The following is a 25,021-nucleotide window of genomic DNA, read 5'->3' as shown; positions in this document are numbered from 1 at the left end:
ATCTATTAAACAGGTCACATGACCCATATATAACCCCTTTATCAAGCACGCACATACATATAAATCAAATTAATCAATCTGGTAATCTTCTTAAGACACTATCTATACATAAATAACATGCCTCGGTGACCAAAAAAATACAAACACAGAACAGATCTCAAGTTCTCAACTGAAAAGAAAAAACTTTAAACCATTACAAACACTAATAATTTTGATACTAGTCTTGCAATTAAAGAGGTTAATGTGTCAGATTCGCATTTGAAAGTTCGACAATGGCAGGTCAACCCCCTTATACGGGTTGAAAACCTTAACCCAAACGGCCCAAGCCGCTAATTCTGTGTCGGCTTAGGAATTAGGATCGTGTTGGTGGGTCATGTTAGTGTTTATCACCACTAGGTTAAACACCAACAAAGTTTGTTTCACATAGGCACATACTACATATGGACCCTCAATAACTGAGGGTCAAGCTTCCATAACTGCAAGTTCGATATCGTACGATGGATCTGCATGATATCATAATGAAACTGAAACACAATTGAAAGCGAACTCATCTAACCTTGTCCATCAACCAAAACGCAATTGTTTTATCACCGACGAGAGCTTGGTCATGACTTTCAGCATAAGCTACACATTTCTCAGCCCACCTTCGGTTGGTCAGTGTGTGAATGATGTCACCCATTCTCCAATCTTCATCTCTTAATCTGTAGAGTGCAGACAGTGTTATCATACACAAAAAGACAATCTAATTTCTCAATTCATGTATTGGAATGTGAAGAGACGCATCTGAAGCTTTGCACCTTTCTAGGCCTTCTAGCATAAACTAATAATATTTGTTAGTAATAAAAAAAGCTTAGATTTCAGCAGAAATTAAACTGAATGTGGTTGCTTGAGTTTTCCTAGGAAAGCACTATCTAAATACAAAAGAGACCCCTGGGATGGGAGACTAACAAGGTCCAAAGAGATTCTGTGTTTACAAGAAGATATAGAGTAGGTTGGAAGGAATAATTCTAAGATCAAATACGTATTTTTTGTTCTGGACTGACACTCAAGATTGTATGACAGAACTCCTTGCACAGTGCTGAAGCCTGAAGATGTTTGTAATTATAACATAATATGACCTTTTTCCTAGCTATGGTTCTAGATTATATGAGTTTACTCCATTCTCCAATTTGTGTGCAGTTGGAATTCAACATAATGATAGTTCTCCTCGTGAACCAGTGGCCAACTCTCATTGCCAACATATACTGCTAATCACCTTGCTTACTTTGATCACTTCAAGATTTGGAATTTCCTTTCATAGTTCTTGAGTTTCTCTTCATTTTCCATTTTGAGATCAATCATATTGAGGACATGGGATGACTTTCGTCCTCACAAGCTGAAAGAGTAATGTATCAATTCCCAATCATAACATCTCAAATTGGACAGCCTGATAATGTTTATACGTATGCCACACTTGGAAAGAAATAAATGTATTACCCCCGTTATTGAAAAAAGCATCATGGCTCTGAAGTACAAATGTTTATACTGAAAGCAGTAGGATTTTTTTTACATGCCAAGACAGAGCAAATAAATCAAGTTCCTGTAATTACAAGAACGGAACTATCGTAATTGAGAACTAAGTCTTATCAAATACTGAGTACATGACGAGGATAACAAGTGAAGACCGAACAGATGAAACATTGTTTCAGTAGATGTTATGGTAATGTTCATTATTTTATTTTCAACACTACAGTTAACAAACATTAAAACATTAAAATACAAGCAGGTTTATCATTAACACCTACTCCCTCCGTCACTAAACAGAGTTCCCATTTCTTTTGAGCACAAGTATTAAGGAGAAATCATAAGTAAGACCTAATTAAAAATTAAAGTTGGTACACTATTCATGAATTGTTTATTGAGGAGAGAGAATGTGATCCACTTTACAAAGTCATACTCCTGCTTATGGAGAATTGGGTACTATAATAAAAAATGAAAGCTAAATAATATTATAGTTGGTGGACCCATACCAAATAAGAAAATGGAAAATCTATTGGTACAGACATAAAATGGAAAAATGGGAACTCCATTTAGGGACAGAGGGAGTATATTGGATGGAAACGAAAAGGCAGAAAAGGGAACAAAACTGAGTCTAATTCAGATGTATCATACATTTTTCTGGAAAAGCAAAAATAATTACAACGGTAATTTAATTATTTTGCTAAGAAATCTAAAATTGCTTTGTTTCTCATTAACAAAAACATGTACGGCCCGTTTGGTAGTTGGTTATAAATGGTGGTAATAGGAATGAATTTGTGTGTAAATTTGTGAAAAATATCATTGTCCATTCCCATGGTAATGCTAATTTATTCTAAAATGTCCACTTTGCTTCTTGAATTTTCATTCCCATCCAATACCACCTTGTAGGTGGTAATGAGTGGTAATGAAAATTGCTTCCCCTTGGAGACAAAAACATAAGTTTAGGGGTGATATTGTTTGCCCATGGAGAAAAAATGCCTCCCCATAGAGATTTTAAGGGTGCTTCCTAAATAAAATTACACTTAAAATTCATTCCCATTACCGCATTTTATTAACAACTACCAAACGGGCCGGTAGAGTAAAGAGGGTATTCAAGTTAGTTTGGTTAATTGAATGAGATTATACGAAAGAAAAGATCATTTTTTGACTCAATTTAACCCTTGAACAATAACTTGCTTCTCATTCAAAGATCAGGTTTTCCCAAGGGTTTTCAAGATCTGGAATGGAAAACGTCACTTTCATGAGAATTCGTGCATCAAAGGTCAACACCCCTAGGTTACTAGAAATAAATAAAGTTCAAGCAATTAGTAAATTCAATCAGGGATCAAGGTTACTAGTCAAAATATGACGATGTATGCTTCTTGCCAACAACTGACAATACATGAGGGATACAAGGTCATTACGGTGAACATACTTGAGAATCTCTATCCACTTATCAGCAATGGCCATATGAAGACGGTAATCAAAACCAACACCACCATCTTGCGTTGGGAGACAGAATGTTGGCATTCCACTAACCTGTAAGCAACAGACAATAAACATCTTCAAAATATAATATGCACATGCCAGAAAAATAGTAGATATACGTTCCTTGGATATCTCATAATAAACTATATTGCTAGTTTCTACTTTCTTTCTTCAATTGGTCCTACAGGCCTACACTCACCACACTTTTTTCTTTCCAAAATCCTCATGCAAATTGCTAAAGTATAGTCTTCTACGGGAGAGAAAGAGAGAGAGTATATGTTAACGTAATAAAATATCAAAATTTCTAAGATGAGCAGAATCAAAATTGCAGCTCCTCACCCTTCCCCTCTCTTCTGCTGAAGGCAGGCACTTCCAAGTTCCAAACATACATAACTTGACAAGAAAAACGTGCTGATAATCTGATAAGCATTATTAAAAAGGTTTTTGGTTTCAGAAGTGCAAGGAACCATAAAAACATAGCCATCAACTACAAACATCAGAACAGACTAAAACGGAAGATACAATTTTGATTTCCTACAAAAGGGGGGATAATAATATATTTGAACTACAAAAAAGTATTAACATTTGAGCATATACAGTTTCTAGCTGACTGTAGAGATTGCCTACTCAACAATCTAAAACTAATGAAACGCAGTATTAGCACTCTAACATTGAACAGTGAGAAAATGAGTGATATCAGATATGTAAGTGCAAGCTCTCCATAATCTCTACAAGTTAAAAGAGTAATCAGAACAAGAGCATGAATGTCCTAAATCAGAATTTTTGTTGGTTATAAGAGGTGAATCATAAGCAACAGTTCAGACTTTCAGTCACCCACAAGAAACGTTGAAACTTAACAAAAATACTAAGCAAAGATCTCAACTAAGATGAGTGGCATACATCTTCACCAATGGTCACAGCTTCAGGGTACAATCCGTGTATCAAGTCATTCACCAGCATCAGGTAAATCACAGCATCAACATCAGTTGCAAAACCAAAATACTCATTGTAATTTCCAGTAAATGCTACCTGTACACAGAAAAGAAAAAGAAATGGTTTCAAGATTTAAGGAAAGGACATGAAATGCAGGGGAAAAAAAGATATGAGATTGACATAACAAGTGAACATTTCCTAATTTTCATGTACCATTGTTTCATTTCATAGTGGCAGAAAGAATCATAAGTTTGCTGCTAAAAAGGTGACATAAAATTTTCTGCTCTCTCAGGAAGATTTGCATTTGCCAGAACTTTTGGCAGTTAAAATGTTAAATATACAATGATTATCTATAATTTCAGTACATGATGCTTTATTTGTTGACAGTTTACTAATCCTCTCCCTACCTTCGATGCATTTTACTAAAATAAGGAAGAGAACACTTGAATTCGTGGCAGCAACAAAATCAAGGGGGGTGGTATGGTTGGGCTTGGCAGGGCCAGCCCACCATTCCCCTATCCTACAACACCCAACTGGCGTGGGTTTCCTCAAGGTATGTGGAATTTCGGGCCAGCGTCCTCCTCAAGCCCATGCCGTCACACTGGGTCAACAACCTATGGGCACTCCAACTCCATCCTCTTTTGCACCCACTGATATTCAGCAGGCTATGCATACTCTCATTCTTACTCCGCCAGATGAACAATGGTACATAAATAATGGTGCCACCTTTCATATGACTGCGAATCAAGGTGTAACGTCCTATTTTAATTTGAGCAATAAACGTAATATTATTGTTGGTAATGGTCATGATATTCCAATTTTAGGTTATGGTCAATCATCCTTGTCTCCCCCATCCTCCCTTGTCCTTAAAAGAATGTCCTTCATGCTCGTAAACCTATCAAAAACCTCATTTATGTTCGCCTGTTTATTCATGATCTATGTTACCTGGACTTGGCTAGGAGTGTCGGATATTGGTACGGATCCGAGTGTCTGGTACGACACTTCCAAAAAATCAGGACACGGGGACTCTGTCTGATATTTGAACACAGATACGGTATGCGAAATTAATATTTTATAATATAAAATTTAATAATTAATCTGCTAATTCATATTTTATGATTGTCTATTTATAGCATATTTATAAAATTAAGGTATTTGTTAATAGTCATAAAAAATTAAGGAAAGCATAACAGAAGAAGGGAAGAAGAGAAGGAAAAAGAAAAAGAAAAAAAGAAAAAAGAAAAGAAAGAGAAACAAAGTCACGTGAACAAAGGATGAGAAGGAAAAGAAAGAAAGAAAGAAAAGAAATAGAAACAAAGTCACGTGGACTTATGTGCTTCCCCATCTACTGTATAAAGGACAACAAAAAAGAAAAAGAAAAGATGAGAAGATGAAAACTGAAGAGATAGAAGATCGAAGAGAGAAGAAGAGAAGGAAGAGAACAGAAGAAACATGAAACTTAACGGCGATACTCCGTCGAGGAGTCAGATGAGTTATCCACTTCTCCTCTTCTTCTCCTTTTCTCTTCTCCTTTTCACGTTCGAACTCCAGGGTTTGAGTATCTAGGGTTTAGGCCACCGTATCCGAGTGGAGGTTGTCGGATCTGATATCATGATGATTGGGTGTGAAATTGATCTTTTTGGGTTTTCTGTGAAGGATTTTCGGACGAGGATGGCTCTCATGAGCTGTAATAGCTTGGGTGATCTTTATCCTATCACTACCACTCCTTCAGCTCGGCCTTCGTCGTCGGCCACCACTTTTGCGGCTTTATCTCCTTATTATGGCATGATAGATTAGGTCATCCGGGATCTCTTGTTTTACGCTCTCTTAGCAAGGATAATTTCATCAAATGTAATAAAATTCCGGATTCTTTCTTTTGTCATTCTTGTCCTTTGGCAAAGCAAATTAAATTGCCATTTTATGACATTGTCTTCTACTTCTTTGCCATTTGATCTTATACACAGTGATATCTGGACATCTCCGGTGTTAAGCTCTTCGCGCCACCACTACTATGTGTTCTTTCTTCATGATTACATTAACTTTCTTTGGACATTTCCCATCTTTCACAAATCAAACGTAGGTGATTTATTCATTTCTTTTCATACTTTTGTCAAAACTCAATTTGAACGAGACATTAAGTGTGTTCAATGTGATAATGGTAAAGAATATGACAATCGCCCATCTCATTTCTTTATCGAAGCAAATGGCATGACTTTTTGTTTTTCTTGTCCTCATACTACACCACAAAATGGCAAAGCCGAGAGAAAAATCCGCACTATTAACAACATTATGCATACCTTGCTCCATCATGCCTCCATGCCCTCCTTTTGGCATCGTGCTCTTCAAATGGCCACTAATTTGCTGAAACTCCTCCCTTCTAAGGTTATTGTGAATAAATCTCTCACTCAAGTTCTATATCAACGGGATCCTATATACTCACATTTGAAAATTTTCGGTTGTTTGTATTACCCCTTATATCCTTCCACTACCATCTATAAACATCAAGCTCGATCCACTCCTTGTGTGTTTTTGGGATATTCTAATTATTATATGCAATGATATCTCGAGTCGTAAGATCATCATCTCCCGTCATGTGTTGTTTGATGAGTCTAGTTTTCCTTTTGCCAAAACCCATACCCCCCATACTCATATGTATGATTTCTTTGGTCCATGCACTATTCCCTCCTCTTCTTTGCCTTCACCTGATTCTTCTTCACCCGCCCAGCCCATTTCGCCCAGCACCTGCCGCCTCTAGTTTGGAGGCATTGTGCGCCTCGCAGCACGACCAGCTCCCTCAGATTTGTTCCCCACGTTGCGGTTGCCGTTCCCGTTTTGGGCCCTTCCCTCTCTTAGCCCAGCCCCCACACCTGGTCCGATCCCCCCTCCTCTTACTCAAACTCCTACCCCAGGCCCACTCCTCTCCTCACACTAAGCAGACCCCCTCGTCACCAACACCTTCTCCGCACATTACCCCTCTCGGCCTAATTTCCATAGTGGCCTAACCAACCCTCCCCTCCCCTTCTTATTCCTCTCATATTACTACAAGGCTCCAAAATGATATCATTAAGCCGAAACAGTTTTTAATCTCCATGCGTGTCATAAAATCTCTTCTTCCTAAAAATCCCATCACCGTGTTCTGTGATCTAAACAGCCATGCTAGATGAATGTGATGCTCGTATTAAAAATAAGACGTGGGAGTTGGTGCCCCTTCCTGCTAATGTTAATATTATTCGGTGTATGTGGATTTTCTCTCATAAAGAAGATTCTAATGGTGTCCTTCAGAGGCATAAAGCTCGTTTTGTTGGTGATGACAGGTCTCAGCACGTTGAAACGTTTATTTCAGTTGTCAAGTCGACCTCGATTCGCTGTACTAAGCTCTTTCTAAATCTTGAGGTATTCATCAATTGGAGGTTAAAAAATGCCTTCTTACATGGGCATCTCCCCGAAATTGTGTACATGCATCAACCTGTTGGTTTCCGGGACTCTACTCATAGAAGTCTATTTATGGCCTTAGAGCTTGGTATCACTTACTTTGCAGATGTTGCCACCACGGGTTTCTCCCATAGCACATCTGATCATTCCTTATTCATATATCACAAGGGTAAGGACATGACCTATCTCCTTCTTTATGTTGATGACTGTTATAACGGACGTGAGAGAGAAACAAATTATGAATGCAAAAACAATAAAAATAGACAACAGATTTACGTGGTTCACCAATTTGGCTACATCCACGGCAGAGAGAGAGAGAATATTTTATTATGTGAGGAAAACCAGATTACAGAGAGAAAATAGGTTAATTCGGCGCTTAAAACCTAGGTACAAATAACCTATTTATACTTAGCGCTCAAAAACGCGTTTCCGCGTTATCCGCCGACCCGCCCGGGCGAAATCCGCCCGACCGGGCGGTCCCCAGCTCTTCCAGAACAGCTTGCGCGCCCGACCGGGCGAGGCGAAAACAGTTTCGTCAGTTATTCGTAAAACTGGCATAACTTTCTCGTTTCTCATCGGAATTGGGCATATGACCTATCGTTGGAAAGCTCTCGGAACAAGCTATCACCTCCACTTTGAATCACCTCAAAATAATTTATAGATTGAGAGATATGTCCATTCAAAGTCAGCCTTATGTCATTCCTTCTTCACGCATTCTACCAAACACCTTCAAGGCACCATTCAAGTCACTATTCTTACAATGACATTATTTTCACTGCCTCTCTTTAGATACACTCAATTACTCATCCTAGCTCTGAGTTTGCCATGAAAGATCTGGATCCTTTGAGTTAATTTTTCGAGAGTTATGTTCAGGGTACTTACTTTTCATCTTGGGTTACACTTGCATCCCTCCTTTATCACTCTTCATCTTGGGTTACACTTGCATCCCTCCTTTATCACTGGTCTTGTTTCTTATAGAGATGCAGATTAAGGTGGCTACACCCGACGTTCAACATCTGGCTATGTCTCTACTTGGGTAAAAATTTGATATCTTGGTCCTCCAAACGTCAAGCCACCTTGTTCTAGTGCCGAATCTGAGTACCGCGGTGTGGCTAATGTTGTTGCTGAACTTGTTGGATTAGGAACCTTCTTCTGGAACTTCATTGTCCCATTAAGAAGGCCACATTGGTGTATTGTGACAATATTAGTGTTGTTTACCTCTAGGGTAATCCTGTCGAACATCAATGCACCAAGCACATTGAAATGGATATTTTGTTTGTACGTGAAAAGGTGGCACGCGGTGAAGTTTGCCTCCATCCCGTTATCAGATCACTGATATTTTCACCAAGGTGCTTCCGCTCATACTCTTCACTGATTTTCGGGACAGTCTTAGCATCCGTCTTCCTCTCGCTACGACTGCGGGGGTATATTAGAGTATATGTAGATATTATTGTATATGTCAATATTCATATTTTGGGATGTAAATATTTCAGTCAATCTTTGTATTAGGCAAATTTAGCTTGTAAATATACTATTCTATATTAATGAGATAATCAAGGGATTCAATTATCTTACATAAACAGCTAACCAAGGGATGAGACAAGGAGGGGGGGCTCAGTTGTGTCGATTATTCAAGTTAAATTTTGGTGTAAAGGATGAGATGTGGTGCTTTTGTATACTTATATCAGGTTAGAGACGACAAAATCAGCAGGCATCCACAATCTTTTCGTATGAGCTTTGACTTCTTTAGAGCAAAAAAACAGTATACAGAGAACTAAATCTTTTATCTTCAAGAAAGAATTTGTATTAAAAGAAAAACATTCTAGAGATAATTTAGCATCTATTAGCAAAAACAAACTCAATTATATGCAACGTAAAATATTTGGAGTATTAAAAGGAAAGATCAAATACTACCTGCAGTCCATGGTGAGTGTACATCATTGAGGTTACACCATCAAATCTAAAGCCATCAAATTCATATTCTTCAAGCCACCATCTTGCGTTAGAAAGAAGATATCTGAGCACCTATTGACAATGACAAATAAATTTACATAGAACATATGTGAAAAAACAAAGTGTGTTACTTGCTATATATAGAAAAATACGTACTTCCCAACTTCCATAATTGAAAAGGCGAGAATCCCACATCCAATGATAACCTCGTGATCCAGAGTGAAAGTAGTGGCTATCAGTTCCGTCGAACATGTTCAGACCATCTAGTACGTTATTGGATGCATGGCTGTATTTCACCATACATTAGAAAGACATATAGGGGTATCCCATTATAAAATTAAGTGAAAGAAAGATGCTAAACAAAGATCAGGTATCACAATGGAAGTGCATTAAATAAATGAACATGCCAGCATATGAATGAACATGGTCACAGCACACTTCAGAGGTTCAAGACCAAGTATAATCACCAGATATCTTTAGGTAGAATAAAACAGTGACATAATCTATACTAATATTTTAGATAGATAGAAAAAATTTGCTTCCTTCTTAGATAGGAGTTACCTTCTTCCTTGATTACTACAATGCTAAAAATAGATCTGAATTTTTTTTTTAAAAAAAAAGCTTTACACACTCCGAATAGAACTAGGAAAAGAAAAGAGGTCGCAAGTTCCATCCTAACAACGCCTAAAACTATACAATTTTACCTGTGCACAAGATCCATAAGGACAAGCAAACCAAGCTCATGAGCTCTATCTATCAAGGACTTGAGATCTTCTGGAGTACCAAAACGGCTGCTTGGTGCACAAAAATTCGTTACGTGATACCTATGGAACCAAAATATGTTATATCAGCTGAGAAGTGGAGACAGATATTGATGTATACATGATCACGTTACCAAAATTATAATTAAAATATTAAAAAGTCACCATAGATGAATGAGATATACCCAAAGCTGGCATAGTATGAATGTTCCTGAATGGCCATTAGCTGAACCGCATTGTAACCAAGTTTTTTAATTCGAGGAAGGACTTCATCTCTGAAGTTTGCATATGTATTAATTTTAGGTTCCTGCATGTCGAATTGAGGATACAAAACTTATTCAACTTTCAGAATATCAAGAAATATGAAAGAAAACATGAAAAGAACTTCATTTTGGACAAATTTCAGATGATATATCAAGATCCATTTAGAGGATGGTGATTTCTGGTGGGAAATGGGGATCTTCTGTCAGACGACTTAAAAGGATAAGGGAAACCAATGGTAAGTGGAGGTTCATGCTTGCAAAACATCCACCAGTAATGATGAGATTCTCTAAGAAGCGGACAAGGTTCCCTCTCAAGCAGACTCAAGGAATCATCAAAGAGACAAAGACCCATGGTACTGAGAGTAGAGAGCAACCTCCAGATGATGTGAAGGGGAAAATAATTTCACCAACTTCAATTATTAATAAGCTTTCTCAATGGCAAGCTCCACAACCTTCAGCATTATAAGGCAGATGATTATCTTCGCAATCTTCTGAAAAATGGAGCTGAGGTTTGGAAATAGAGGATGAAAGATTTAAGGGTGTGTTCTTTTCAAACTGCTAATGGTCAACTGAATTAGATTATGCTAGTTGACTATGCTAAGATGAACTGAACTAAAACCAAAGGTAAGGATATATATAGCCTAAGAGTTTTTGAAGAATAAGAAATAAATTTAATGTTCAATTGAAATTCAAAATAGTAGATATATTATTAGATTAAGGAAAATTTGTCAGAAACAACCTTTTAAATACAAGATTTTGCGAGAAACAACCTTTTTAAAAAAATCTGGCAAAATAAGGCCTTAAGAATAAAATATTTTGCGAGAAATTACCTCGACCCATTTTCCGGCATTGACCAAGCACTTTTCAATGTTGACTCGTTAAAACCAAACACATGGAAGGCACGTGAACTACATCTCTTATGTTCCAACTCTGTTTTTTTCCATTTTTCAACATTGACCAAATATTTTTCAGTGTTGAGTTCATCAGTTTATTAAGGTAAATGGATTTGAAACATAAGAAATGTGGATTACGTGTCTTGCCATGTTTGGTTTTAGTGAAATCGAAGCTGCAAAATACTTGTTCAATGCCCAGAAAATGGGTCAAGGTTGTTCCTCGTAAAAAAAATTATTTTTTAAGGTCTTATTTTGCCATAATTTTAAAATGTTGTTTCTCGCAAAAAGTTGTTTCTAACAAATTTTCCTTAGATTAATTTTAGTTCTTATATTGCTGTTTAGTTCATTAGGTAAGTTGAGATCCTCAAAAAAAAAGCCAACTGCTAACAACAGCCCAAAACATTGTATTATTGACCACAGTTTCCATAAGGTAAAAATACTTCGTGCAAGAAGTCCCATCTAACTTAACAAGGTACAAATACGTAACTTCGTCCAAGATGGATGTTTATGGAACTTTCTATGAAGTATTCCCGATGTTTTTTCCCTTCAAATAAACTACTATTAAGATCTAAATACCTAATGAACTACCCCCATAAATACCTACAAAGCATTCTCAATGATGCACAAATATTTTAAAACTACCAAATTGATAGAAAAAATATCCCAAAATTCATAATTTTCTTTCTTAGAATCTGTTCCAATAGTTCCAACTTACACAATAGTGGTCTTAAGAAGGATGACTCCCATCATATTAGATTTATGTTCTTCTTTAGGGTTCTGTTGTGCCTTATGAGGACCATTTTGACATCTAGATCCTTGCTTTAATATTTAAGTGTGGTGAGCAGCAATTGATATAAACCATGAATCGGGGATAAGATCTCTTTTTATATAAGTTGGATTCATAACAAATAACACTGGTTTTTTCAACTACGACAATCATAGCGGACTGAGGATATCATGCGTCGCCTGAGAAAAGAAGATCTCATCAACAAATCTTATATAATGATCAAACAAAAAAGATCATAAGATAAATAAAGCCAAACATTATAGAGATATTTCCCTCCTCTTAGCCTTCGATTTTTGACACATACTAAAGGGTGGAAGGACCATCTCTTTTGAATTTCCTAGACTTCCTACGTTGTACATCAACTACATAATAGTCAAAGCATCCACACAGAAACGCATTCTTTTGTAAGAAATCATAATACTAATATAACAAAAGAGGAGCAACAGTCAGCCAAGAACTAGTTGACGCATATACAGTTTTCATATATATTTGAGCAACAGAAAGATAGAACCCTGATAAAAGCATCAATATTCGATTGCTCCAAAAATATGCTCCTTCATAGAGGCATGGTGCACTGCTTCATGGCAGACCTTCCTACACATGGATTGACTCTATTTCAAGTTTTCAAACTACAAGACATCTGACAGATGAAAAAGCATACTCATACATGACATTAGTCTGTCTCACAATATCATAAAGTACAAATCATTTAGGTATATACATGTCAAATAAAACTAAACCTTCTCTACATTTATGGAAAAAACATTCTGCAACCCACGTGAAAGACACAATTATATCCAGATCAAAAAACACTTCAAAGCACAGAGAACATCTAGTAAGTCATCACGAAGACAGCTAAAATACAGCACACCAGTGAATACAAATTAAGTTCCAAATTAAACCAAAACTATATCAAGGTGTAACTAAGTGATTCTGCAGAGAGGAGAAATGCGCACCGTGCTACTCATGCCAACATGTGACTCATAAATCCTTAGTGATTTTGGTCTCTTTGGTTTAGGGTGCTTAAAAACATACTTTTCCTGTCAAAAACCCACACGGAATGAAGACTTAGCATATGAAAACAGCAAAATAGAGATGTTATAAATAAGCAGTAACACTTTACCAAATATAACATCAGACAGTATCTCTTACCTCCTCTGGTGGGTCATAATAAATCCCATTGTACGGGATTTCACCAGGTGCCTGTACAGAAAATTTAATCCAAGCGGGGATAGAATCTTTCATTCCAGAAGGAGTATCCATGTGAATCTATAAAAGGAAATCAAATACTGAGAAACGGTCATGCAAAATTGCAAATTTAATAAAAATCAGAAGTACATGCTCCGCACCCACCAGACCAGGGATTGAACATAATCCCCCCCCCCCCCAAACCCCTGCCCCCACCCCCATTGGGAACACACGATATAGCACACAAGCAAGGAGCTTCTAGAAAGAGTTACATTAAAACTCAGCAACGACAGGGATGAAACTGCATACTTTTTGACCTTTCTAGAAACACTTCTGACTGTGTGTGTTAGTCTGTCAAAGGTTACTGACCATGTAATAAATTTTGAGGGACAAGTAGAGAGTTATAACACTAATGAAGACACCATGAGATGTCACCATTTCCAGTTTTCCACGAGGACCTTCCCCAGAGTAACTATCCATTATGAAGCCACACTTCCCGAGACACGCTGCCTTCCAGATAGAACTTTGTTAATTAGCTGTTATTATTCTACTCCTCTTCAGTGCATCAACATATAATTCCTACCTCATTTCCCAAGTATTATAAATTAATAGTTTATATGATAGAGCCCATATTTGAATAGCTGAAAAGCTCTAAACTGTGTGGAGGTTTACTAAACAGAGGTCCCTAGTGGTGTGGTGAGCTTTACTTCCTTGCGGAACAAGATTTCAAAGAATTAATTTTGAAGGACAATATACATGATGAAACCTTCACAGACAAAAGGGAATCAATTTTACCAGCAACTGCCATCCATTTTCTCCCTTCCCCATTAAGGTATCTTTTCCTGGAAATGACTTTCCAATGAGAATAAAAACTGATATTATCCCAATGATAAACACTTAGAGGACAAAATCCACTACACTTTTATGGTTTCCCGTTAGCTACTTTAATGAAGCTTGCGTTAGTATCTTGCCCATCTTAGAGTCTTGAAGGGACAAAGAAGATGCTGGCAGGACAAGAGACGAAAGACTAATTTACAAAAAAAAAGACATTATTGTCTGAACTGTAAGACAGGAGTAAAACTAGAGAAAAAAATTCCAGTCGTGAATTTTCTGGATACTTCAAGTTCTATTACTATGATCCAGAGACTAACGCCAAATGGCCCCGTCTCATATGAGTTGTGTTTCTCCCTCTCTCCAATTCAGGTATGTAATGGACATTCAAGATAGGATCATATAAATTTTCTGCAAGAAGTTTACCTTCACCCGAGAGCCATGAGGGATAGCTGGTGAACCATCTGCATTATTAGGCAAAAAAATCTCCCAAACACCAAATTCATTCTGCATTCGCATAAGAAATTGCGTATGTTAAACGTAAAAAAGTTGAATAAACAATCCCAAACAATGAAAAAGAAAAGCATCAAACTCAGTCACAGGTACTAGCCAAGATCACACATTAGCATCAAATGCCAAAAGACCACATTTATAACGCCTTGTCATGCAAAGCACAAGAACTATTCACCTTCCAAAGGAACAGTCGATCTCATATCAGAGTACCTAACATATCTTCAAACTAAAACTATCTCAATCCATAGCAGGACAAAAGTCGGAAGGTTAATATAAAAAACAATAGATAACTAGAATAGGCAGCAGCTAATCATACAGCCCACTCACCATGATTAAAAACTAGGATTCGCTATGATCTAAGCAAGAAGCTCCTCGATCATAATCTTCATACAATTAATAATTTTCCTTTTCCTTATTATTTTATTTGGAGGGGAAAGGGGGAGGCGACTAGTAAGGAAGTTGATGATTCAGTGATCTAATCTTATGCTGTTCCTCACTGGAATCCATATAGGCAATTGGCATCAAATACCGACGTCGCCACTGTAAATAAAGCAACTATAACAGCATAGAAGTCAATATAGAGAGGCAACTTTGCATTATATGCGTCATCTGTGGTTCATCAGACAGGTGAATAATCCATCACGATTCCTACTTTTTTCTGGAAACGAAGAGCATATATTGAACCATAACACAGAAATCCATACCATAAAAGCAAATTCACCAAACCCAAAATTTCAAATTCACAAATGGAATTAGGACTAATTGCAGCATACATATGCAGAAAGGTGAATAGTAATATGTTCTGCATTGGGTTTAGGTGTAATATGGGAGTACAATATACTCCCTTCGTTTCTTTTAGTTTACTCACTTCACTTTGAGGGAGAACCAAGGAGGAAGTACAAAAGTATGAGTGAGAAACAGTGGAGAGAGAAACTACTGAGTCAAAATATTAGAAAGTGGATGACATGGGTGAAAAAAGAGGAGAAACTAGATAGGACATATTACCAAGAATAGAAAAAGCAACGGTGTGTAGTTTAAAAAGAAACAGACCAAAAAGAAAAGTGTGTAGATATAAAATAAACGGACAGAGTAATTAGGTAAGCTCAGAGAGAAAGCATGTAAGTTGGCTCTATAAATAGAAGAAATTAGTGAGAGAAAGAGGTAAAAAGAAAGTATCTGGAGAGTTACTTAGTGTTAGCTTTGGGAGTGTGTCAAGTCACTCGAAAACTAGGCAAATTATCTTTTATTTTAATTTCGGCTTTATTAATGAATATCATCTTCTTCTTTAAATTAATCTGTCCAGAAATTCAGTTACAACAGAATAGCATACCCGAGTCATGATGTCAGCACTCGGATTCCAATTGTTGAAGTCTCCAACCAATGATGCCCCCTGACAACAAACAGTCGAATAATATTTATTAATTACGAAAAGATATCAAAGTAACACAAATTTCGTTATGCCAATCACTCCCTCCGTCTCAATTTAATTGCCACAGATTTCTTTTGAATCGTCCCAATTAATGTGCCAACAAACCCTTTCTGGTAATTTTTTACTCTATAGTTGGGCCTCACATATACCAACCCACTTCTTTTTCTCTTCTTTTGCACTTCCTGAAAACTAATGCAAAATATGGCAAATATATTTTGATGCAGGGAGTAAGTAACAACAAGAACCAATAAAAAGGACAATTTTCACCATTGTTTCTTCAAAACAATTCTCGTACTTGCCAAAAAGTAAAACAGGAAAAGAGAAAGCAGAAAAGAGAGGATAAACACAGTACAGATAGATCAAATAGAATGTCGTCACCAAAGCAGTCACCAAATGGTAAGCAAACTGCTGACGTATATAATTTATGGTTGCAACTTGCAAGCATGATAATGACTAAGAAAGCAATTGTGAGAAAAACATGGAAGAGTGCACAAGTCCAGGTCCAAGAGTGGAACTTATTGCTTGTGAATTATAATAATTCTCCAATGGTCAAATACAATGTTGTTACCAAAGCCGTCATCAAATGGCAGGCAGAGTGCCGATGTATACCAGATGTGAGAAGTGAAAGGCTCCAAAGTCTAAACATTGTTGATATGATAACACTTTGTGTATAACATAGACTATGAAGTTTTAAACATATTCTAACACCTCATAGGACTTCGTAGGAGTTTCTAGGTAGGATAAATAGATAACAGTACCTTGCTGTTAATCATGAAATGTCATTCGTAGCCTATGGCTTGGTGGCATACCATTAAGTAACAGGTGTTAACACTCTGTTTGGTTTACCAGAACTTCTCTGATCTGACCTGATTAGATCTGGTCTACTCGGATTTCAATTATTTCTAAACTTTGAAGATTACTATAAATCTAACTTTTCTGACCTAAACTCATCTAAATTTCTCTGAATCGTTTTTTCTGAAATAAGTATAATTAAAATTAACCAAACATAAGTTATCTCCATTCCCTCTAGTGAGTACTGAAGCATTAAAAGTTCAGCACAGGAAACCCAATCCTTCCAATGTCTGTGACTAATAGTTAGTAGGCATTTTTCAATATAAATGTTTCCTAACCCCAGCTAATATTCCTATTGCAGCTGATAGCCAATTACTACTTTGTCACTGAAAAAAATTCTCCTAACTCCTTTTCCTGAGGACAACATGCGACAGCAAAGAAACATAAATTACTGTTTGGAGATTGTCACAAAAAAAAAAAATCTCAACCTGTAGCTTCCAAAAAAAAGCAATTTCTACAACACAAGCTTTCTCAAAGATGCCAACAAGAAACCTACTTCTCTCTTTGTTTGCATACTGAGCTAATATTATTCACATTACCACAATTACTAATGTGGGATTATTAGAAATAAAAAAGAAGTTGCTTGCCACAAGCCCAATTATGCACACTGCAGTTTAACACAACTGGGCAGAAATCTTTACGGACAAGTTATCAGCTTAAAATACTAACAAATTATGCACATCGCATTTTTTATAACTGTTAAGCAACAGCCGATACGATGCAGCATACAGAATCAAGGCTTGAACAAACCTTTGCACCGGGTGCCCATTCTCTGTATGTTATCCCAGCAGTACTGCACAGTTATTGACATGAAAGTTAGAAGATACAACCAAAAGCAAGCACACTACTGCAAATGATAACTTCACAGGAACATTTGCTAAACAAGATGGTTTGCCGGTTCATGAATAAATAGTAATCAACTTTAACGGTGTAAATGTGATGAATTTGGCAGCAAAACAACCTGTCACTATTCCAGAACAGATGTCAAAGCAGCAACGTTATTTTAAATTGAACAAGACCTGATTAAACATTATATCAAAAGGGAAGGCCATTAAGCTATACTTCACAGAGCACTGATCAATGAGTATAATTTCACTAGATAACTAGGTCCAGTTAACAGGTCTTAAAAGCACATTGATCAACGTTATTTAATGCCTATTAAATTTTATCAAGGTGATCCATGACTATCCTTACCTGCGGGTGAAACCCATCTTTTCATATCCACGAGAAAATTGCTCCAAGCCACCTTCATATTTGTCAATAGCTTGTCGCAATCTCTTGTACTGTCCATAACTGCAACATAAAGTGTAGTGATGAACATGTAAACTTTAAATTTTATTTCAATGTGCAAAAGAAAAACAAAGCCGAAAGGAAAACCTGATAAAGACAATTTATTTTCCTTTCAGACATCATCAGGCACAAGGGACAGATGTGGAATCAGAGGAAAAAAATAGTAAATTTGCCATGCAAGTAGTAAGACAAACACAATACTTCAATTGAAGTGCCCCTAAAAAGTCCATCCCCCCAATAAAAAAGTGCAGATGAATAAGTCCAATATGTTTACATGACAGAAAAAGAGGCATCCAGTTGGCTGTTGGCCAAAGCCTAATTAATCCTATAAATCATCTCGGCGTCCTCTAAATAATCATGACAAATTATGGAAAAGAAAATTGCGTAATTCTAAACAAAACACTAAAGCTGATATGATTCCAGCGGAAAACACTCTCCATGGCAAGACAGTTGTCTTCTTTTTGGGTTTCTGATGCCATAATATATGTCCACTTCAATCCAGCAGACTTTTATAAATTAGAAATTAAAAGGCAAACGGGATATGTATTATGACTTTATGAGCTAAATAAAAGTGAAACTGAGTAAATTCCGTATATAAATGATCTTAGATACCGAAATCGAAGTAGAACTAAATTAACAAATAATGATTTCATATTTGATTATATAAACAGCTAAAATTAGTTGGATGTACCATGTTTATGAAAAATTTAGTAATCCCACCAACAGTTTCTTTGTATACATATGGCTCCAGAAAGTGAGTAATGAGATTCAAAAAAGGGGGAGAGGGGAGAACTTCCGAAACCATTCACCATTCGCCAATTGCCCCTCTTCTTTTTCTCTCTATCTCTCTATCACTCTCAAATGGATCATATGTCAACCATACTGCCACTCTTCTCTCAAGTGACACTTTCTACGCGATGAGTAGAGCTGACAGAAAAAGATCTCACCGATAATCAAGATGTTCTTGGTGATTTCTCAGAAGTGGATCTATCTCATATATTCTCTGCCCATCACCAGGTGGAGGAACTGATTTTCCAGTGGTTTGCATTTCTTTATCTTCATGAATATGAGTTGCCGCCACAGAGTCTTGCTTGTCGTCAATGGCAACTCTAGATTGTATAATTTTTTCTTCACCCTCGACCTCTTTGCTTCCTTTCATGGATTGTACATCTAAATCATGTACACCCTGTAGAAGGATCAAACAGACGCATAGTAAATAGAATTAAGAGTGCTTAGGTAACTGAAATAGATATGACACAGTGGTTTGAACCATTATAACGCCTATTCAGCATCTACTAGAGCAGAAAAGATTGCATACAAATTAACCAAAGGTGCTTGAGAGCAACTACATTGGAATGCTCGGCAGTCAACAGGCTTTAAGGCAGCTTCATATAGTTGGGGATAACATACGCCATAACAGCTATATAGATAGGCAGATAGCAACCAAATATAGATAGAAAAGCTTCAAACACATCAAGTTGTTGCTTATATTGATTCACATTCGGGTATAGTTTTGTAGGTTCCGTACAGAGTTACAGTAAGGATGACAAATGGTTCTGGTTTACCCTGATTAAATTAAAATCACAAGTGCGTTCTCAATATCATCTAATTATCAACTATACTCACTACTGCGGATGATTCTTATCATCATATTCCAACCACCCAAGTAAATATTAAGAAGCAAAACCTTATCATACTACCAGCTAGACACTACATGGAGAACACAATATAAGACAATGAAATCAAGTCCACACCTCAGGATCATTTAGATTTGCATCATCAGAATTCAAGCCTTCATCAGATGAAGACCCTTCAGCCTCACAACCAGGAACAAGTACTTTTTGAGATTCTGTCAATGTTGCTGATGGAGAATCAGAATCGTAAGAGGACTTTTGAGCAAAAATCTTCCCTAGAAAAAAGGCCAAAGATCAGAAATTAAGAACCAGTCGATAAGATAGAAGGATTACATCGAAAATGATGGCACCAAAACAACTAAGCCCCTGTCCCCAAAAAAAAAAGACAATGTAAGCATGATATTGACGGTAAATAAACCAACATGATTAAAATTAAAAACCAATTCATTGTGCCTATTAGGAACGTAACCAAATCTTATAAACTTAGCCTATGTCTCTGATTCCCCTGTCAAAACAAATGATGGTTGCACAATTTACTCACTTAAGCTAAAGACTGCACCTTAAATATACTTGGTAAAATACAAATAGTGCCCACAAAAGAATCCTATTGATGCACTTCTGCAGTCTCCGAAAACTCATAAGTATATTTCCCTTGATGTGTATGTCTAATGCGGAGTAGTTACTAGTGAGACGGGGACTGATCCTTCTTGAGGACTGATTCATTCTTGCCAGAGACGGTTGCATCTCTGTGGAACAGATTGTTAGAAACTATAGATACAGTGCGTATGCTGGCTTCCATCTTAGCAAATTTAAATGTTTTCTATGTGAGATTTAAGAGGAATAAGAGGACACTTTGATGAAGAATAGATTGTTCCCTCTTCTTTGATATTTTGGCAGGAGAAACTGAGAGAATTCTTTTGGCATGAATCCATTTGGTGCTACTATATGGGAAACTTTCAGCAGATGCTTGAGTGCTTCTCAATGATGTAAAGCAGGCGTCCATTGACTTTCTTTACATGGTTCTTCCTCCTATGGTATCAAACATGTTTCTTCATTTTATTAGAACACTTATAATATAAACAAAAATAACTGAGGTTTGAGCTTCACTAATACCAGAACGAAATTCACAAACCTAGAACTTTTCCAAAAAAGAAAGCCACTTATTTAGATGACATCACCGTCATAAAACAGAAAGATAGTAATGCGGTGTCCAGCCTCAACCTCCTTCACTCTCCTCCCCTCTCACCCCCAAATAGCAAGGAAGAAAAGAATTACCACAATAACTCTCCACCCCTCTCACCCCCAAATAGCAAGAAAGAAAAGAGAAACCACGATAGCTGTATTGTGTATGAGGCAAACCTATCTAGACTTTGTATTACAGGATAAGAGAAAAGGCTACAGGGTCAGCAAACTAAAATGGTAAAACCAGTCAAACGTATTAGCTAAATTGTGGCTTTGATTGTGAACACAGCTCTCTTTTTCAGCAGAATACAAACATATTTCATTACCCAAGCTAACCCCAATCTGGACCAAGAAGAGGGGATGGAGATCGCAATATGCAGACTTGGGCACACATATTAGGTCCTCCCTACTAAAGCTAATAAATAATGTATCGTTTCCAATATGTCCACCAAAAAGAAAAAAGTAGCCTGCAGACACTGCTGATCGACGAATGTTCTTACCGTGTAGAACTGTAGAAATTCAAATTTTCAATTGTGGCAGATATTCCAGCTATGATAAAATTTTAGACTATCAGCATTCACGAACCACCGACAAAACTATTTACTGATATAAAGTTTCTTGTAATTACATAAAAAAAGATTGTAGAAATTTTCTATATAACCAATAATTGATGTTTCATCAGCACAGCCACAAGAAGAACTGATATAGACAAATTCAAGATGACCATGACCCTTTGCACAAACGTTGTTTTACAAATAGGCACCTCTAGCCAATGACTCAAACATACAGGATCAGATATTTAACAGAAAGGTTCATCAGATAACACAGAATACAGATATCATAATAAAGCCAATTTTGACGAAATCCACGCAGAATCTACATTGATGTCTCCAGATATTTTGAGGTCTCGACTAATAGATATATCTGCTACAACGGGTCACAGGACTCAGACTGGCACTAGTGAAGGAAATTGCGACATTGATGATGATGCCCAACCTAGTAAGCAACTCAGATGCATCAAGCAGCCAATCTGCCAGCATCAGACAACCTAGCTTCTCATTTCATCAGCCAATCAAACACGGACAGGGACAGCTGCTTCCAATTACCCCAACCACCATTCTCATCATCTCCAGTTGATTATCATACGACGCTAAAAACTCTAGTACATTCGTTTAGACTAGAACTCTTAATTGTACACTGTCAGAAACATTACTTCCTCCAAACATGTGAGCCAATTTTTCTTCATGAATTCCACCAATAAACTCACACTCATCCCAAAATCCTCATAGAGTTACAAATACAAATGATGAAAGTAATTATCATTTATCCATATACATTTGGTATTGCACACCAAAAGTGTTCCCTCTCCATATCATAAACCAACCAAACACCAAAAACAAAACAATGCTTCTCGATTCGCCAACATCAAACATCATTCAATGATATCCCAAACTTCCAGAACATCAACGCATTATTGAATTTCATCACAATGCAAGTATGACAATGGAATAACGAAATCACTGACATTCAATTTCATCAAATCACGCAACAACTCATCATTCACAAATTACAAAGGATATAATATACATTGTCACAAAAATTGCACCTTACAAGTAACAAATCAATGCATAAGATCAAATTTCAACAATAAAAAAACACTCTCAAAATTCAATCAATAAATCAAACAGCAAATTACAAAGCAAATTAAAATATAGATAGTTAAGTAAAGAGAGAGAAGTACGAGAAAGTGAGGTGGAGGAGTTGTTGTTAAGGAGGAGAGAGAAAGGAGGGGTCCGTCGATTTTCACCATGAAAGCTGGACTTATAAATGGAAGGAACACAAGGTAGTCGTATACCAGAGATTGAAAACGCCATTGTTTGTTCTCCTTCTTCCTTGTTCTTCTTCCTTCTTCTTCCACCTTTGCTGTTTCTTTTTTTAGGGTTTCACAGAAAATCTCGAGGAGAGAGAAAAAGAGAGAGCAGAGAAGCTCGGTTGGGACTTGGGAGTGATGACTGATTAGAGGAGAGAGAATCGATAACTGCCAAAGAAGGGAGGGAAAAATCACAAAAATAATGAATGAATGAGGAAGGTATACTATTTATTTATTTATTTATTATTTCTAGGAGATAGTACTTAAATACTACTCCATCTGAGTCCTCCGTCCTAATATTTTGATCGTAGGCACTATTTACGTTATAACTTTGACTATCTTTTACTCCATATATATTAAAAAACATAGTCATGTTGGATCTTGTTTTATTTTTCCCGATTTATATTTTTCAAATATATAATTTTTTCATATATGTAACTCAAGATATTGGTGTTTGAAGTTGCATCTCGTAAACTGTGATAAAGCAAATATAACAACTAAATTTGGACAAAGGGAGTATTACTACCCGGTTAGGCGGTTAGAAAATATATGCATCATTTCTCATTTCGGCTCTGTCCGTCAACCAACCTCGACCGTCTTTCTATCATAATATGTAAAAAAAAATATAGTCAAGTGAAATTTTGTTAAATTCGTCTCAATACAAATATCCACTTTTTTATATCGTTTACAAATATGAATTAAAAATATTAATATTAAAAAAAAAAACATCTTACGAATATGTGAAAAAGCAAATCGTACATATATTGAAAAACATATGTAACATTATTATATACTTGGATATCCAGTGAATATGGTACATCAAACGTTATATGTCCTCTGTTTTTTTTTTTTTCATGTTACACTTTTCAAATTATGGACTAATTTTTGGAAAGGAGAGAGATAAAGAGAAAGAAAACAAAAGGGTTTTATGTGAACATGTGATAAAAGAGAGATATAGAGAAATTATTACCCAAAATAAAAATATAACATCTAATTTGAAATTTCCTAAAATAGAAAGTATAATATGTAAAAAGAAAGAAGTGTTTGGATCCTCTGAAGTTGTAAAATAATTCTATAAGGTAGAGTTTGAGCAATATCAAGCATTGAATAAAAAATCAATGGCTCATATATTTTCTTTCTAAAATCCCTCTATTTTATCTCATCAAAATCTACTGCTAAATCTTTCCCTTCAATTATATGAGCCTTTGATTTTTAAAATTTTTATGGCTCAAGTACAACTTTATCTTGTAGAGTTTCATGAAAACTCTAGAAAATCCGGACTCTAAAAAGAGACGGAAGAGGTATGTTAAAACTTGCACAAATAATATCATACACTGATACACATGATACAACAGAGTATGCAGATGACTCGATATAAAAGATCTTTTAGGTGTTGAAACGTGTGCAACAGAGATTGCGTGGAGATTGGGCGGCTTGGGCCCCACTCACCTTGATTTCACCTTAGTTCGTCTTCCATCGTCAATTTTTTTCCATATATTGTACACAGATTTTCGATTTTTTTGGGTAGTGTAAAAATGTGCTGGAGAGCTTTATTTTTTTTCCTTTTATTGAGAGGTAAATGGGATTTTGGGACGTGAATCATGTGGACCCTCACATGAGTCAATTATCACGAGTAGAGTGAGTGAGTGTATGCAAACTGCAAAGTGTTGAAAGAAAAGATGTTTGGGGTTCACTCTCTTCTTTCTTATTCGGTGTCGTATGTCCTTTCTCTAAAAGGTATCTTCTCCCCTTCAAAAGAAAAAAAAAAATTATCTTCTCACTTTTTCAGGTTTTTTTTTCCGTTCCCTCATTGATCTTCATTTTTTTATATATAACTTACTCTTTTTCAATATATATACTAGTTATTAGGTTCGAGTTATGCTTTGAGTAAGAAAAAAAATTCATTTATTAATATAATACTTTATAATAATAACACTAAATACAACTTAGTCTAGTGGTTAAAACTTTCATATATGTACTTGAGGTCTCTGGATCAAACCCTATACTCTGCAATTTCTGTCACGTGACACAGTTTCTTGTTTTCGCACGAATAAGAAAATACTCAATTAACTAAAGTTAATAATACATCTGAACCCTTAAACTCATCCCCATCGATAAACAAACCACCACGATGTCTCCAAAATATGAAGCACTGCCACCATCTCCCACATAGAGGTGATCATGGACCGGGCCGCGGCAAAAAAAAAATTTGTCCATTGGTCGGG

At 36.4% G+C, this 25,021-nt stretch overlaps 1 protein-coding gene across 2 annotated transcripts in view; it reads right to left on the bottom strand.

Moving 5' to 3' along the window:
- The window catches only part of LOC104898464 (1,4-alpha-glucan-branching enzyme 2-2, chloroplastic/amyloplastic), a 29,213-nt gene extending 6,230 nt beyond the window's left edge, over positions 1-22,983 (bottom strand). The window contains exons 1-16 of one of the 2 annotated variants that reach the window (XM_010685551.4): positions 22,668-22,983; positions 19,865-20,014; positions 19,058-19,296; positions 18,015-18,113; positions 17,571-17,613; positions 15,870-15,929; positions 14,453-14,533; positions 13,160-13,276; positions 12,964-13,047; positions 10,250-10,371; positions 10,008-10,127; positions 9,460-9,589; positions 9,265-9,375; positions 3,886-4,014; positions 2,933-3,036; positions 557-701 (exon numbers count right to left, since the gene is read on the bottom strand). In XM_010685551.4, the coding sequence (XP_010683853.2) occupies positions 557-701; positions 2,933-3,036; positions 3,886-4,014; positions 9,265-9,375; positions 9,460-9,589; positions 10,008-10,127; positions 10,250-10,371; positions 12,964-13,047; positions 13,160-13,276; positions 14,453-14,533; positions 15,870-15,929; positions 17,571-17,613; positions 18,015-18,113; positions 19,058-19,296; positions 19,865-20,014; positions 22,668-22,736 (1,803 nt within the window). In that variant the 5' untranslated portion in view covers positions 22,737-22,983. Of the gene's footprint in view, positions 1-556; positions 702-2,932; positions 3,037-3,885; positions 4,015-9,264; positions 9,376-9,459; positions 9,590-10,007; positions 10,128-10,249; positions 10,372-12,963; positions 13,048-13,159; positions 13,277-14,452; positions 14,534-15,869; positions 15,930-17,570; positions 17,614-18,014; positions 18,114-19,057; positions 19,297-19,864; positions 20,020-22,667 lie in introns of both variants that reach the window. The other variant, XM_010685550.4, reaches the window with a different exon arrangement.
- Positions 22,984-25,021: the final 2,038 nt, after the last annotated feature.

The sequence above is a fragment of the Beta vulgaris genome, chromosome 7 (assembly GCF_026745355.1).
Source record: "Beta vulgaris subsp. vulgaris cultivar EL10 chromosome 7, EL10.2, whole genome shotgun sequence".
Classification (NCBI taxonomy): Eukaryota; Viridiplantae; Streptophyta; class Magnoliopsida; order Caryophyllales; family Amaranthaceae; genus Beta; species Beta vulgaris.
Note: the sequence above shows the minus strand (reverse complement) of the source record. Positions and strands in the feature narration are given on the sequence as shown.